Genomic DNA, 11,222 nt, shown 5'->3' with positions numbered 1-11,222 from the left:
CGGGATTCGAACTCGCGACCCTCGGATTACGAGTCGAACGTCTTAACACGCTTGGCCATGCCGGGCCATCTGGTTTAAAAGATTAACAAAAAAATTACCATTATTATTTTCTACCGTATTTTTGAATAAAATTGTTAAATTTTTCATGTTTTTGCTGGTATTCGCATAATTCAAAGTTTCTCATTAATTTTTAAAATAAAAAATATTTAAAAGTTGTTTTGACTTTGCATATACAATTTAGTTTGAATAAACGTTTAACATACCAACCGATCAAGCATGCGCAGAAATATATTTTGTTATTTCATGCAATGGCGATGTACATGCGTTCGTGTGTACAGTGTTAAGAACATGGTGAATGAACAAACAAGTAGTCCTCGATCTGTTAAACAGAAGCCAAAACCAAAAAAACCAGTAGGAAGTAAAAGTCCAAGGAATATTTCACATCTTTCTGACTCAAAGGTAATTGTGAGTAACTTGTTACAAATAATAAAAGTGTTTAAAATTATCATATGAACACAAACGTCACCTTTATTTACTGACTGTCAGGCCTAACAATTGTAGTTTAAGTATTAAAATAGCATTAAAGTATAAACAGATTTAATACCGCTCATCAGCAGTTGCTTTTCGTTATTAGTACCAGCACTAAAATTAAGATGAATAAAATAGAATTTCTTGTTGTTGTTGTTTGTAATTCAGTTGATTAGGATGGTATTAAATAAATTGTCACAATGCCAGACCAAAAGTGTTTTTTATCTTTAAAGTTAAATTTGAATAACAATTGTAATATACTAATGACAATATGAATAGTTGCATTTCATAAATGTAAAAAGAACCTATAGTCCAAGGTTATGTACGTAATTGCATGGGATATAAAAAGTCTGAATTTGGAAATAACTTACTTTTGTGTGAGGGTCACTTATTTTGAATAAACCAAAAAATTAAAGAGAAAGAGAATTATAAATATATATGCTTGGTATAAAGTAAGCCTAAAGCTGAATGTTATTTGAAGTTTTAACTTAGAGTAAGAAAAATGTTACAATCTTGTACAAAACTTTGGTGAGGCCATGTATAATGTATTTCTAATTTGAAATTTTGACTATAACTTAATACAAGAAAGCATATGAACTTTTGGGATGGTTCTTCTCATGATATAATGTATACTGTCAGTTTAAATTTTAAAAACGTTTTGGATAGGTTGTATACATGTAAAAAGTCAAGAATATTTTGGATATTTGATTAGTAAAATGGTGAATATGGATTGGTGAAATAGCTTGCAACTTTCCTGTTTTCATTTTTCATTGCTTTCAGCTCTAATGTACCTAACAAATGAAAATTAGGATAAGTTAAATAAGTAAAGACCAAAACTATTATGTTTTTATAATTGAAAATGACAAGTAAGTCATGTTATTTGAAAGAGTTGAAATTTTAAAGGATTACTCAAGTATTTAATGTTGTGTTAACATTTGTAATGATTAATAAATACAGGTACCATGACTGAATAAGTGATGTAAAATAGCTGTTGATAAACATGATTGATTATGATTGATATTTGTTGGTGTTATTAACTACAACTACTGGGCAAATAGATGGCTACCTGTTCATTTTTATAGCCATACTGATTTTCGACTGGTAGTCTAAGTACAAAATTTAAAGAAGGCACTTATTGGTTAAAGAAACTGTCATTAGCATAATTAATATCAGTAATAAACAAAATAATAAAAGAAGTAAAACTGCTAAATATACATTACAAGTAAGCCAACATAGAGATTTTGTGTATTTAGATGAAAAACATGATTTCAAAATGGCAGATAGTTTGTTCTATTTTGTGCTCTATATAATTAAAATAGGACTGTTAAGTTTAGAATCTGATGTTATATTAAAAATAAATCATTGTTTTTAGAAGTGTATTCTAACAAGCTAAAAACCAACAATTATTATGTTACATTTTAATACATATGTATGTGTCTTATGGTAACATAAAATACTTGCATTATTCTAAATGCTTGGCTTTCTTTTCAGCACATAAGAGTTTGAATAGGAAAAACAATGATTTTTTTAACATACTTGTTTTTATATAGTTTGGCATGAATACTTGTACTATTTTCATTATGGGCCATTTTGACTTTCTGCCTGTTTTGGGAGCCAATATTATGAACTGTTGCAAGGCATTAGAGCCATAGTTGTAAAGCTGTATGAATAATCTTGTATGCTTGTGACTTAATGGGTATTTGTAATAGTTTCTTACAGTTTAAATGTTTTGGAAAGGTTGATGTTGATGTATGTTGCATTGAAAAGAGGTAAGTATTGCAGTACAAGTTCTTAATTGTATAATCACTTCTGTCATGATCATGGCTTTAATTTAAAATTCTGCCATTTCAGTAAATAAAAAATACTATATATTTTAACCACCTTCTTATTACTTTAGTTAATTAAAAATGTACATGGATACATCTTGCAATTAGTTATATTTTTTAAGTGTTAACTGTATTTTGGATACACATAATAACTGTCAATATCATAAAGGACCAACACAACCATAAAACACTAGTGGTGGTACAAATACTAAGAAAAAAAACACTAGTAGTAGTTTAGAACTATATTACATTTTGGTTGTATCTATCAGTGGTCTGTGTAACTTATTCCAGTTATATAAACTCGTTACTCAGTTCACAATATGTGTCTGAAGACATAAACTTTTTTTTGTGTGTATGTGACATTTTTGTTCACAATAAGTGTCTTTTTACTAGTCTATAATCTCCCAAAGTTGAATTTGCATATATATAACATGAAAGATATTAGATAAACTAATATTAAGCCACAGTATGAAAGTAGGTAGTGAATGTAGCAATATTAAATGCTTACCATATTTGCACTATAAATGTTACATATTTATGTTTAAAATGTGTTACTGGTTGTAATTATCGTAGAATGCTAAGAAGTTATAAATTTTCTTTGTTTTTTGTTATCTGAAAGTACACTCATAACAAAACTGTTTAGTGAACATTAGAAACCTAGAATGTAACTTTTGATTTCATAAATGGTAATTGCCAAAAAACAATCTTCATTTCGTTTAATGTTGTTTAAACTTTAAATTGGATGGTTTACACTTGCTTTAACACTGAGGAGTTATCTTTGTGTACCATGTGTAACTAGTTATAACTGTAAATAAAAGTGAGAGTAGGTCTTAAGAATTTTGTTAGTCCTGTGTAATGTAATATTAGTTCTTTAATTTAGTAACAGCAAGTATTATTTTACCTTGAGGTTTCCAGAAATGTATGCTATTGGAAATAATTACGGAATTGCATAGGAGATTCATATATAAGTCACAAACAGTGAGTAATTGAAACTAAATGGTCAGTTTGGGATATGGATAGTGTCTCACCCAAATATTTTTTATGTAGTCTACCTTTTTATTATTTTTTGAAGACATCTTTAAAGTTTGTTTGCAATTTTAAGGTTGTTTCAAAGTAAGAATCTAATTAGGTAGGTAATTTGGTAATTATAGATTGTATTTTTCAAGAAGAGAAATTGCACATTGTTGCAAAAATTCAGCCCTTTGTTGCATCAAATTGGTGCTTCATTAGAAAAAATGGTTCTATTTTAACCAAACATTTATCAAACACATTTTTTGGTTGATTACAATAGACTAAAAATTTTTGAAAAATGATTCGAAAATACAAAGACATAATTTTTAGGAAGAAAACAATTTTGTCTGAACACAAAATTCATGTAAAGAAAAACCTAAAGCAATTTCCTACGATTGGAACATTGTTCAAAAAAACTTCTTGAATATTTATAAAAATTAGAGAAATTTTGGTGATTGACTTCATTTGATTATCACATTCAAGTCTCATAGTAATAATTTGTATCTAAGTATGCATCTTATTTGACAAAGTAATGCCAAATTTTTGCAAAACTGTATTTATGAATAGGAATGTAACACCAAAAGTTAATTTGTTTTAAAGTGAGAGTCAGTGATCATGGTGGTGAGACACTGTCCTGAATCTGGTCAATTTATCATTAGCATGATAAATTACAGAAAATACAAAAGAAAACTTTTACAATCCATTAGTATTTCCCTCAAATAAAGAAGTACACCTTGGATTGTGCTGCTGTAAGTTTATCAATGTATGATTTTTAAATATTGTGCAAAATTTATTGCATTATTTTGCAATTTTTAGACAATCTGTTTGCTTGCCATTTTAGCTTTCTTATTTATGTGTAATATAACATATTAACTTCAAGGGTTCATTTGTCCTTCAAGATTATTTTTGCATACCCAACTTTGGAAAAAGTAAAATTTGTAATGTTCTAACCTCTTTTACTGCAAATGGCAAATCATTCTATAAGCCATTCACCCTTTTAGAAGAATAAAAGTCTTAAGCATCTCTTTTTCTCATCTCAAACTTGTGATCTTTTGTTTTCAGAATGTAACACAAAGAAATAAAAAGGTCTTTATCTTATTGATAAAGATATAGATATACACCATCTAAGGCCTCTTACTCTTCCATTCTCAAGGGAAAAATAAGTTAAGTTATCCCCTTAAGATAACTATTTCATTCTTGAAATAATCCTAGCAGCTTTCCTCAACTCTTTCCAGAAGCCAAAACTGTACATACTATTCCAAGTGAGACCTAAGTGATGATGTGTATGAAGAAATTACCTCTTCTGACTTGTAACCAATGATTTTAAATGTACACCCTAAAATTTTATTAGCTTGTTACTAGCCACAAAGCATTATCTTATTGACTTGAATGGCTTATCCACTTCCATCTCAATGTCCTTTTATTTAGTAATGCTTTATGGTGGGGTCCAATATCCGCATATAAATATGTGATGCAAAGTATGGTAACCATATGTATTATCTTGTACTTATACTTAAAGAACACTTGGTAATTGACCAACTTATCCAAGTCATTCTGTAGTTCCTCACATTTGTCAATTGTTCTAGAAATACCAAAAAGTGAAATATCATCAACAAACTTCAGAGCTAATTTATTGAAAGTGTACCATCTGTGTCATTTGTTCTCATAAATGCATCAGCAAACACCATGAGAAGTTCACTGAAGTCTTATCGTAAGCACAGTTTTCAACGAGAAACTTTGCTGTTCTGAAAGTTGTGCATTTATCCTTGAATACGGTACAGTGACAATAGCACTAACTATTTCAGTTTTTGAATACCTTCTTTCTCTGTCACAGTCCCAGTGACTATTCAAATTAGGAGCTGAATACCTCAATCTTTGTGGTAATAAACTAACTGGTATAGCACTTTACTCAAGAAAAGTTTCTGTTTGAGCTTGTGTATCCTGCTTTCCAGACAGAAAACACATTTCTTTAATTGCTTTTTTATCATCATGCAGACAGCAACAATTTATTACATTGCATCAACCTGTAGAAAAATTTAATCTAAAGAAATAGAAGTTTTTGCTCTACATTTAAAACTCAGTTCTTAGTTATAGTTGTCATGCAAGTTCCCTGACACTTTTTATGACACTTTTTCAGTTACAATATAAGAAAGGTTATTCTTATTTGTTATTATGTGTGAAAGAACTATACTTGAAATACATACATATAATTTGTTCTGAAAGATTTAATTGATTTTATTATAGCATTTAAGCATGAGAAATTTTACTAAAGATATCTTATCCTGGTTTATTATTTGCCTTATTTAGCCTTTAATTTAAAGGTTGACAGCAGAAGATAGTGCTTGGAAGCCTGCTTTTGCACATTTAGTGTTATTATTATCTCCTTGTCAATATAGTTACAAGCTTTGAGTTTTGGCAGAAATCTTGAAGTGATGGTTCAGCAGAATCGAATAGAGGGAGTCATATGCCATAATAGGGTGTGTTGCACTCCTGTTGGTGGAGGGTTGCTGCATGATGACTTGCATGAGAGAGACAGTTGAACTAGATTGATTGTGGTGTACATGGAAGTTCAAGGCTTATAGCATGTGAAAAAAAATTTCCATTTAGGGAACAGCACTGAATAAGAGCAACTATATCTGTGAAAGAAGATAGACACCTTTCAGAAATATGTTTTAACTATAAGAAAATTACACCATCAGCGCTTTGCAATACCTAGATGCCTCGTAGAGATTACAACAACAAGTTCAGGTTGATTGAAGCCACCATATTTTATTGCTGCCACTTTATGTTTCTGATCATGTTAAATAACCAGAAGTAATTGAATAACAGCTGATTGGCTTTCTCTTAGCTACCTACTAATTTCTTGGTCCTGACAAGGGACCTTAATATGGATATAACTCTTTACTACAGTTAAAAACCCTGGATCTAAGTGCTTCTTCTGTTCTTTGCTGCATACTTGAATGAATTCCTGTCCTCACCTACAGATTCATCATGTCCTTCATAATTTCTGTGTTGTTTATCTTAGGAAGTGCCCTTTCATGTCAAATGAAAATAAATGTCACATTAAAGAAAGTCTTTGGCCACAACACCAAAATGTAATAACTAGTCTTTTTATTCAACTACAGTGGTATCCACTAAATAAAAATAAATTATCTATGAAATGTAGGTTTCCAGAAATGTTGTGTTAGATATGGCAAGATAGCCAGAACTTGAAAATTGCATCTCCAAATAATTTTAAATGAGGTGCCAAAAGTCTTAAATGAGCAAAAATATTTGAAATCTTAGAGGCTCTGACATGCTTGCTGGAGCATTTGTGATGAGAATTTCATTAAAATTTAACAGCTTTTACATATATTAGCTCTTTTTATATACATTTTTTCCAAATGGAATAAAATTAAAATTCATTTTCTTGAACCTTCATTTCAGTTGCAAAATCAGTATATTTTTCTTATTTCAAGAAGTTAGATTGTCTAGAAATAAATATCATTTTTGAACTTCAAAGTTTGTAAGAGTATAAACCAGTGTTGTAAAACAAGCTTTGATCAAAGTAAGCACCATTTGCTTCAACACACTTTTGCCAATGTGTGACAGTGCTGTTTATGCTCTTGCTGTAGAAATCAGAGTTTCTATAGTCAATGAACTTCCTGAAAGCTTCTTCTGCAGCTGTTTGGTTTTGAAGGTGTTTATTGTTCAAAAAGTTGTCAAAGTGTTTGATAAAATGGAAATTTGTAGGGGAATAAGGTAGATGAGGCACAACCTTGATTCCCAATTCCTTCAATTTTTGGGGCATCCTTGACATGTGGGGACAAGCATTGTCATGAAGAAGAATAGGGCTCCTTTGATTGACCAGAGCTGGCTGCTTTTTATGCAACTTTTGATGGATTACAGCCAATTTTTGACAGTATATTTGGCTGCTGTGATTGTTTCCCCTGGATTAAAAAAGTTATAGTGAATATGTTGGCTGCAGTTCACCATAAAGTCACTATGACCTTTCTCTGGTGAAACTTGGGTTTTGGGAAGTGCTTTGGGGCTGTTTCACAGCTGAGCCATTGTGCAGGTTGTTTCCAATTGTCATACAGAATCCACTTTCCAGTGCACGTCCTTTCGAGAAATAGATAATGTCAGTTCTGGAACAGCAGCATAGAACAGGTCTCATTATGCTCATGCAGAACCCACTTATCCAACTTTTTTGTTTTCTAGTCACACTCAAGAGGTTAGCAGTGCTTGAATTGCTTGTACCTAGATTTTTGCAAGCTCATGTACTATTGTGCGAGGGTCTGTCTCAACTGCTTTCCTTTGTGTTTTCATCTAAGGATGGCTTCCTTCCATAACCTTTGTGGTCTTCAAGATTTTCATCTCTCTGTCTAAACCTCCAATTCAATGCTGAACTGTATGTTCAGTAACAGATCTATGGCTGGATGAATGGTTGATGTTACATGTATTTTTGGTAGCTTTTTGTCCAACTTTGAAGTTGTAGAGGAAAATCAGACAAGTCTTTTTCCATGTTGCCTTGGGGGTTGTGAAACTTGCTCTGAGTAGAGTTGAAACAGCAGACGATTAACACATCTTGTAAGCAATAAATGTTCTATTTAACCAACCAACCAACCAACGATAAGTTACTGAATATTCAGCTTCTAAATGTCATTTGTGAGAATTCAGCATTTATTTCTGGGCAACCTTATACTTCACCTCTACATGCAGAAGAGCAATGTCACTTGTGCATTTATGTATAAGATTTGCATACCACTAGTCTTGAGGTAATTCATATTTAAAATTCATGTTTAATGTGAACTGCGCTGGTGCATGATGACATCATGTGACAATAACATTACACCAATAGGAGGATTGCACAATTTTCATGCACAGTAATTCATTTAAAGCAATTCCACTCAAAGTAACTTTGTTCTTTGTAGTGTGATATTCCTAACATGGAACTTGAGTCTTTGATTCTTATGGTGCTTATTGTATGTGGTTCACATGATAGCCCTGTTCCACATTATATGGGTTTATTCATGCACATTAGGCCTCCTTCTCCCCTCTATGCAACCAGTGTCTTTTTTCCAATTTCAACATAATTGGGATGATGGTGATTTTGCCTGCTATTTTCCTCATCAGGGTTTACTTTAGGCACAACTTTATTTATAAAAAAAATATCCTTTCTCTTTAGTTCTTTTCCTTGATGTTTTGTTTTTTCAGAGGTAAATTTTTCTTTTTTCACCTGATTTTTGGCCCCATGCAGTCTCATTTCTGGATCCAACTGCACACTCGCACTAATTTGCCTTGTCCTTCTAGTCTACTTGGTTATTTTATTACAACTTACATCAGTTGTTTTTTTCATTCCTTGATTCCCACTCTTTGAATGCTCTTTATCTTGTTTAAGGGTTGAATCTCTTAACTTCCATTTTCCTTTCTAGTGCCGATTTTGTATTTTTTACCATCCTTTTATATTACCTCTTGCTACTTTACCTTCTAACTGAGTCACCTCATGGTGCTTCAGAAGAGCATTTTTGAAGAGTTTTGTTTTCTTTTTACTACACTGACATGTAACATTCTCTCTGTTCTATCCCTTGTCACTTATTTCCTCTGCTGTTGGGACTTGTTGGGAGGAGTTGCTCTCATAACAAGTGTCTCCCTCACACTTCTTTTTTGGGCTCTGTTTCTTTGTTTAGAGGTCTTTGGTGGTGTTTCTCACCCACTGGAGACCCAGATTGTTATGGCTTGGCAACACTTCTAATTGTCTACTATGATTTATTGTTTATCTCAGTATCAGTGTTCTGTTCCTGTTACTAGGCCTACTAAATCTACATCTAATTTTTTCATCCAAGCTTCCTGGCCTTTTAATTTCTGACTTCACTGCCTAGTGTTGATGTTGTTGCTCATATTGTTTGTTACTATCTTGTCAGTTCTGGCCTTGTGAGGAACCATCTGTTTTTTTTCTAAATCATTGTTCTTCATTTTTGTCCATGAGATGGGTTATCCAGGTTCTCACCTCTTTCTTCATTTTACTTCTCTTCTTCTCTTTTCCACCTTTTCTGTCTACTTCCTTTACTCCTCCCTTTGTTGTGGATTCCTGTACGGGGTGAGGGGACCTCCAAGGGAAGGATCTGTTCTTTCAGTTTACCTCCTCTGGGATCTAAACATCCATCCCCGTGTTTGCTGTGCATGGTGACCCGTGAAGGGGAGGAGATGATCCTGGTGATTGAGGGGTTCAACCGTAACACACCACTTTGGCCTTGAATTCCTGTAGACGGGCAGCCTTGGGGTGGCCCACCTTGGGTCATTCGGCTGGTCCACTTGGGCTAGAGTCAACCAAGTATTAGTGTTGGATGTCCTCAACAGGTGTTGTGAACACTATCTGATGCTGGTGCTTGTGTATAGTGCTCATAAAACCCTGGCATTGCTGCAGTGTCCTTGTTTGACATTGTAGTGCATCCCCTCGTAGGGCTCCATGGTGTGTAGGGTCAGTGGACATCAAAATATTCCTTTTTTTATTATGGATCCTCCAAATGAAAGCTTAAATAAAATAGTGAAAAAACAGTCCATAGGTAAATGACTACGTCTTGAAGATTCTGAGCAACAACCTTCAACATCTGTAACACCTGTTGTACCTCATTTCCTTGTACTACATTCTCTTTCAGACAAACCTTTAGGGCAAATGTCTCCCTTTTTCATTCAGAAGGGACTAGAGGGATTTACTTGCTCTTCAAAATCAGTAAAGAAGCTTCATTCTGGTGATATATTGGCAGAAACATCCACACTCCAATACAGTGAACTCCTCTTGCATTCAAAGGCAATTGGTGATATACCTATTGAGGTTACACCTCATGCTACTTTGAATTCATCACAAGGAGTTATTTTTGAGAGGGATTTAAAGAACATCTTCACTGTTTTCTCCACCCAAGGAGTTTCCGCAGTGAGGCATATCTCCACTTGCAAAGATGGAAATACAATGCTGACCAATGTTCTCATTCTGACATTTACATCACCATATCCACCTGCCACCATTAAGGTAAGTTATCTTAATTGCAGGGTACCAACCGTACATTCCACACCCTCTCTGATGTTTCCAGTGTCAGTGGTTCAGTCACCAAAAACGTCATGTCGTGGTTCCTTGACACGTACTTGTTATGATGGCAAGGACCATGATGCCTATGAGCATGAAACAAACCCTCATTGCATCATATGCAATGGCTCTCATCCATCCTACTTTCGTTCTTGCTCTAAGTGGTTGGAAGAGAAAGAGGTACAGCATTTGAAAATGATTCATAACATTACTTATCCTGAGGCTTAAAAGTTGCTGTCCACCACATCATCTCGGACATATACTGCTGCATTTCATTCCACTACTACAGTGGGAGTACAGACGGATCTCTCTGTGCCTCCAGAAGAATTGTTCTCAAAACAAATGAAAAGTCTCTTGACCTCCATGGTTAAAAAAGTAGATGAATCAACTTCAACACCCATCTCTGTCCCTTACATACATTCCAACAAATCCCAAGATCCACTTCCTTTGGTTCTGGGTACAGGCATTTTTTTCAGATACACCTTCTTTTCCCATCCCAAGATGCAAAAGTATCATTCATTCACATCTTCATTTGCTGGAATTCTTTTCCAACAGCAAAGACGTGCCCAATCAACCCAGGGCAGGATCCATGGAGGTCAATAGACCTCCCTCGAATAAAGACAGTAAATAAGAAAGACATGGTCATAAACAGAAGGGTTCTCCACCCAATTTGCCTACACATAAATAAAAAATGGCCACATTAATACAATGGAACCGTTGAGGTTCACATTCTAATCTGGATGACATCAGAACATTGATTGCTTCCTACCATTTTTCATGTCATTCTGTACAAG

The 11,222-nt window shown here is 33.6% G+C and overlaps 1 protein-coding gene across 5 annotated transcripts in view; it reads left to right on the top strand.

Annotated features, from left to right (window-relative positions):
• The first annotated feature begins 277 nt into the window (after window positions 1-277).
• LOC143258646 (transcription initiation protein SPT3 homolog) overlaps window positions 278-11,222 on the top strand; it is a 135,585-nt gene continuing 124,640 nt past the window's right edge. For 2 of the 5 annotated variants that reach the window (XM_076517903.1, XM_076517908.1), the window contains exon 1: window positions 279-465. In XM_076517903.1, coding sequence (XP_076374018.1) covers window positions 304-465 — 162 coding nt within the window. In that variant the 5' untranslated portion in view covers window positions 279-303. Of the gene's footprint in view, window positions 466-11,222 lie in introns of all 5 variants that reach the window. The other 3 variants (XM_076517906.1, XM_076517907.1, XM_076517904.1) reach the window with 3 other exon arrangements.

The sequence above is a fragment of the Tachypleus tridentatus genome, chromosome 8, assembly GCF_004210375.1.
Source record: "Tachypleus tridentatus isolate NWPU-2018 chromosome 8, ASM421037v1, whole genome shotgun sequence".
NCBI lineage: Eukaryota > Metazoa > Arthropoda > Merostomata > Xiphosura > Limulidae > Tachypleus > Tachypleus tridentatus.
This window is presented reverse-complemented; position numbering and strand designations above follow the sequence as displayed.